The following is a 6,433-nucleotide window of genomic DNA, read 5'->3' on the forward strand; positions in this document are numbered from 1 at the left end:
GTTTCCTAATAGATCCATCCCCCCCATCACCCTCCATCCCTTCCAATGGGCCCCACATATGTAAAATGAAAGGTCAAGATTGAGTATTAGCAAATATTAGGACACTATTCATGAATAGAGGATCCCAAATCAAAAATCTCCCTCATGGTTAAAAATAAAAATTAAAAATGTTGCTTATGGGCTGTTTGGTTCCCTGTTTTTGAGAGAAATGCTCTCTTGAAAGCCTGCCAAAAGTATCAAAAGTGTCACTTTTTGGCAGGCTTTCAGCTAAAATCTTCTTTTTTAGAGGCGATTTTGGCTGAAAGCCTGCCAAAAAGTAACACTTTTGATACTTATGACAGGCTTTCAAGAGAATCTTTCCCTATTATATTAGATGTTGTGGGTGGGTTTAAGAGCCTGTTTGGATTTGTAGGGGGTGAAGGGAAGTTAAGTGAAACTAGGTGAGAGAATGGGAAGGGAAGGGAAGAGAGTTCTCTTCCCCTTGGTTACACCCCACTTTGGGGGGTAACAAATTTTATACTATTAGGGGGTGAACCAAGGAGAACTAGGGTGAATAATTTTACCTTTTAAATGTTCCCAAACAAGATGAATGGAGGTGAATGGTTCCCCTAACTTTCCTTCACCCTTATTCCGCTCAATCCAAACAAACCCTAAATAAAAGGGACCAAACAGCCCCTAAGTGTAGTCACTCCTAGCTGGCCCACGGGTCCAACTATTCACACTCCCAAACAGTAACTTTGGGGGTGTGTGAGGACTAAATTGCCCTTCTCCTAAAGTCCAAAAAGCTAAGTCCAAAAGGACATTTTCGGCAATCCAACTCCCAAAGTTACTGTTTGGGAGTGGATATAGCAAACATGCTGGCCCACGGGCCAGGCCCCTATAAAACCCATCCCCCAAAAAAATTCCACCCCCCGCAGATCTCCATCTCCCCCGTTCGGCCATCGATGTCTTCACCCTCTTCATCCCCTCCTCCCTCTTCTCCTTCAACCCCGACCCCAATCTCCTACCCCCTCGACGGAACCCTAACCCTAGATTGGATCCGGACCCTAACCTCCGCCCTAAACCACTCCTCTCGAAACCTCCCCGCTTCTTCTCTCCCCTCCGTTCTCCCCTTCCAAGTCCTCAATCGCCTTCTGCTGACTGCTTCCAATATTCTTCACAGGGAGCCCAATTGCTTGCATCTTGACGCCGGCGACGGCGGCGCTGGAGAGGTCGTCGTCGTCGGCGACGTCCATGGGCAGATCCATGATGTAATGTTCTTGCTGGAGGATGCGGGGTTCCCCACCGAGGAGAGGATGTTCGTTTTCAATGGGGATTATGTGGATAGAGGAGCTTGGGGGTTAGAGACTTTTGTACTTCTTTTGGCTTGGAAGGTACGGTTTCTATCTGGAAAGATTTGATCTTGTCGTGTTTTTAGGTGAGCTTCGAGCTGAATCTAGTTCAGGTTTGAGGGGATGGGAGAATTTCATTGTGAAACTAATCACAAGCTGGAAATGTTAACATCTATTCCTAAACGTGAAACCTATGAGCACGAATGAATTAAATTGAAGCTCAAACGTAGAGAAAGATTTGATCTTGATGGGGTTTGAGCGCCCTTTTGGCTTGAATTTAGTGGATGATCGAGGGGATATGAAGAATTTGATGTTTTTTGGTTTTGGTGCACTGGTCAGATGTCTTTGTGTTTAGATCAGTGGCTCTCAATTATGATCTGAAAGACTGTATTATGATCTTTAAAGAACGCATTTAAAATGTGAAAAAGAGATCCTGTTAGGATTCAGTTCGGGATTGAAGTAGCGGTGGTGTTTTGTTTCAGATTAGAGCAAAGTAGGAACATAACGTGAGATGATAAATATTGTTTTTCGGTTTTAGTGGAAAGGTTTGATCTTGCTGAGTTTTTAAGTGAGCTTGCGATGAAGTTAGTTTAGCGATTGAGGGCATGGAGGTCTGGATATCAGCAGCTACCTCCCTCAGCAAAATGAGCTAGGTGATAGAAGTGAGTCCGCACCTTCGATATGACTAGTAGGATAGACTTCACTTCGACGTCACTTGGTAGTTCATTACCAGAATAAAAATGAGTTATTACCTCACAATTCACTTTCTCTCTGTATACTCACACATATACTTTTTGTAGCATGTAGTTGTGTAACATTCACACATACTTTTTGTAGCATGTAGTTGTGTAACATCCATATTTATGTCTTACTGTAAAATTTAATGATACTGGAAGAAACTCATTTCACAATTCCACCACAAATGCAAAACCACATGAAAATTTAACCTAATTTCCTAGTTATGTTATTAAGAAAAACCATGAAAAAATTCCATTTCAGATTGCTACAATTCCGAATAAAGAAAAACATAGGACTTAAATAAGTTAAGGATGATGATCATGTAGATGATGAGAATCCTAACATTATTGACTAAAATACGAACCCACAACTCTTAAAAAATGAGGTTGTTGTCAATGTTACAGAAGGTGCTAGGCGGATTAGAAGTTTCAGCTAGCGCCTAGTGCGTAGACGCCTAGGCGTATGTCTAAGCGGTGCATAGACGTTTGACTATTTTTTAAATTATTTAATTATAATAATTATAAAAAATATGTATTAAATTCATATAAATTTGTAAAAAATAGATTGAAACTTAGATCCACAATAAACCATGCATACTTAAATTACTAAATAACCAAAATAATAACTAACAATGTTATAGAAAGTGCTAGGAGGTATAGGCGTTGGACCCGACGCCTAGAGCTTATGAGGTTTTCTTTTTTTATTTTTTAATTACAATAACTGATAGTGAATGTTAATGTTATAGAAAACTAGTGGTGGTCGATGAGGTTTTGCTAAAGATCGGAGGAGGTAGTGGATGTGTTCACATTTGGAGGTTAAAAGAGTTTGAAGGAGGTTGGAGGACGTAGAGGTTGCAATACAAAAAATGACGATCAAGGCCTACAGGATGCCGTCCATAATCCACATAAACAGACAATGCTCCCCTAAACACTCTTAAAATATAGGTGGACAGCCTAGGTACCGTCCAAGCGCTAGGCACTAGTTAGGTGACCTAGATACCGCCTAGGCCTAGGCGTGCGCCTAGACGGATTGGGCGAAGGCTGTTTAAAATAGTGATCACTGTTACTAGATATGTTCTATTTGACTTTAAACTGTATATAGTCTAATCTAAGAAAAGGAAAGAAGAAAGCTTTTGTGTTAATTAGGGATGATCAAAAAAAACATATTGACTAATTTGTTAGTTGCACCACTTAGTCTTTCTCATCCACAGACCCATAACTTAACACTTAGTCATTCTCATCCACAGGGTCACAACTCTTTTTCTTTATATTAGTGTTACTGCATGTGCAAATGCACATGTTACACACAATTATAAATTCTTTATATGAATTTTTTTATACAATAGGATTAATTGCACTTTAATATTCTAAAGTTTAAAAGAAACAACAGCAATTTGAGGGGGCATATATGAAAAATCATTTTTTATTTGGGAAAGAGGATGAAGGTGTATATAATGATTGAGGAAATGGACATTTTGTCCATTTTTTCATAATTCCAATTTTGCCCCTAAACAAACAAAAGTTTCCGCAGCAGCGAAGTTGAGAAAATGAGAATTTTTCATGATTCCTTCACATTTGTCTATCCTCACGATTTTTTTATATGGTAGTATAGATAATATACTAGCTCACAACTTTAAGTGTATTGTTTGTATAGCTACTTTTAATTAATTTTTTTTTTCAATATTCGTCTATTAAATCTTTCATATTTGAGTAACTTTCTCGAATAATTGAAATTGATATTAAGCTATTTTGAAAATAGTCCTCCAGTTAAGACTTAAGAGTAGTTGTAGCAATTAGAGAAAGCAAGTTGAAACTACTTACAAGTTGGAAGACCTAATAGCAATTTCAGTGAGTTGAGGGAGTAATTTCAAAATGAGAAAGATGTAAGGGACTAATTATGAATTATAATTATGAATTAGTCCATATGATAATTGTGGGCAAAATCCGGGGGGCATCGCTACCTCGGTCCTTGACTCCGCCATTGCTAGCGGTAAAACCTGTGGGAGTGTCATCACTTGAGATTACTACAAAACTTCAAGATTGTTGCTCATATGGATACAATGTTGTGCAAAGAATGATGAAAAAAAAATCATCCATAAAACTTTTGGCAGATAGCTAGAGAGAAATTTCTCCTCTATTCTTTGCTCTCAACTGTTGATGTCGCTTTTGTCTATAAGCTCTCAAAGGGAGTTGTGGCAACAAATGCAAGATACGAGAACTCATGTGGTTCAATAGCATGACTTCACGGTCGCAACCTTTTTGATACAACCATACAACGCAAATTTCCACAACAAAACTTCATCTTATAAACTCTTACAAACCAATTAATTATCAAATATAATCAGATATAAAAATAAGTAAATAATTAAATAAAAGGAGAGCAAGAAGATAGGGACATGTGTCACACCACCGTTGTGGCATGTTGGGACATGCTAAGCATGATAGGCGAGGCAGATGGTCATACAGATATACAAATAAATAATTAATTAAATAAAAGGAGGGCAAGAAGATAAGGCCACGTATCACGCCACAGTCGTGGCATGTTGGGACATGCTAAGCATGGTAGGCGAGCTAGATGGACGTAAACGCATGTTGTCTTTCTAAAAATCAAATAAGCAATTTGTAGATGAGATGAGATTTCATTATAATCCACTTCACTATCTTATTTATAGCATATGAAACTAAATAAAAAGCATTACAATGGAAAGCAATAAGAAACGATTATAACCTAAATAAACCCAACAACATCCTTAAAAGGTTGAGTTTCGAAGATAATCACATGAAAAATATGCAAAACCATGTGAGGGTCAGGACTGTGCGTTGGTAGCTATGATGCACGGATACGGATACGGGACACGGATACGACACGGACACGGATACGAGATACGACAAAATCCAAAAAATAGGATACGGGGATACGGCAAGGATTTAAAAAAAAAATTATTATATATAGAAAAATTTATAAAATTCAACTAACAATCTAAAATATGAATCTATCACAAAAAAAAAACAAGTTTGTAAACAAAAAGTACCTTAAGATGAAGTGGAAGCTGAGAGATTGAGAGAGGGGATTAGGGTTAGGGTTAGGGTTTTTTCTTATTTTCTTTCGTTTGAGTCAGCTGAGGTTCGAATCGAACGGGAGATTTGAGAAATAGGGATGAGTTTTTTAATCGAACGGTTCGGGTTGGATTTTAACAACCAAACCCGCAACCCGAATGAATCGGTCTTCGGTGAATCCGAGCCGTGTCCGAGCCTAATTTGACCGTTGATCCGTGTCGGACACGGATTGACCGTGTCCGACATGTGTCATGCACGTGTTGTGACGAATCCGTGTCCGATTCGAGTCGGACATGGATTCGTGGCCTCCGCGGGCGAATCCGTGCTTCAGAGGTTGGTAGAAGGTAACTTTTAGCTTTGAACATTCTCTTAGCATTGCCTATGTCGCAGCCTGAAGAGCATAATTGACTAAGTCTTGAAGTAGACCACCCTATCAAATATTAACAAATTCACATAGAATATGCAACCATCTGTTTAGTGAGCCAGTTGGAGCGATAATGATCATGCTCACAAATATCATCTCATGAGAGTTTCTAGGATTGATCCCTGCCAACCAATCATAACCTTCATGGTGCCTCTTATGTGGATAAATCCTTCAAAAGCATTGCAACTGGACATAATATCCTAACAAATCGTAACATTGGAGTTATTAAGAGTACAACTGATCGTAACCAGTTATATCACTTGAGGCCCCTTATCATAGGAATGAGGTTATAGTGGTGCCTAATGCAAATCATAGATACATCCACACACCATTGTTAAGCCATTAAGAAGAAGTTTGTTTCTTGGATGTAGTTATTTATGCACTACCTAGTATCACTTTTTCATGTTGTTGGCCGCTTAGAATGAGAGTTGCAACATAAAAACAATATATAGTTTTTATTTCTCAGGAACAAACCTAAAGGAAAAATATCAGAGTCCCCTTGAACTCTGGTGATTTTGTAGAATCATCTTGAACTTCATAAATCAAAGAAAACCCATTGGACCTTCACAATTATATTAACCCTCTGAACTATTGGAAATCTCATAGCGGTGTTAATGAGTAGAGGAAAAAGTCAAAATGTAACCTGCTTGTTATATCTTGTTTTCCCACATGAATGTTCTTCATTCAAAGGTTTTGTCACAAACTTTAATTTCTCATAACTCAAACGTATTACTCTTACAGTCTTACCTGCTCATGAGTCATGACGTTTATGAGATTTTTCAATATGGGATTTAGTATAGCTTGAAAGTTAGAGGGGGTTTTGTTTAATATATACATTCTAGGAATTTGCAGAAAACATCCTAAATTTTTTCTTGGGGTTGAGG

At 38.3% G+C, this 6,433-nt stretch overlaps 1 protein-coding gene across 3 annotated transcripts in view; it reads left to right on the forward strand.

Moving 5' to 3' along the window:
* Positions 917 to 6,433, forward strand: part of LOC109843694 (serine/threonine-protein phosphatase 7) — an 11,732-nt gene continuing 6,215 nt past the window's right edge. For all 3 annotated transcript variants that reach the window (XM_020412646.1, XM_020412647.1, XM_020412648.1), the window contains exon 1: positions 917 to 1,373. In XM_020412646.1, the coding sequence (XP_020268235.1) occupies positions 945 to 1,373 (429 nt within the window). In that variant the 5' untranslated portion in view covers positions 917 to 944. The remainder of the gene's footprint in view (positions 1,374 to 6,433) is intronic.

The sequence above is a fragment of the Asparagus officinalis genome, chromosome 5 (assembly GCF_001876935.1).
Source record: "Asparagus officinalis chromosome 5, Aspof.V1, whole genome shotgun sequence".
Lineage (NCBI taxonomy): Eukaryota > Viridiplantae > Streptophyta > Magnoliopsida > Asparagales > Asparagaceae > Asparagus > Asparagus officinalis.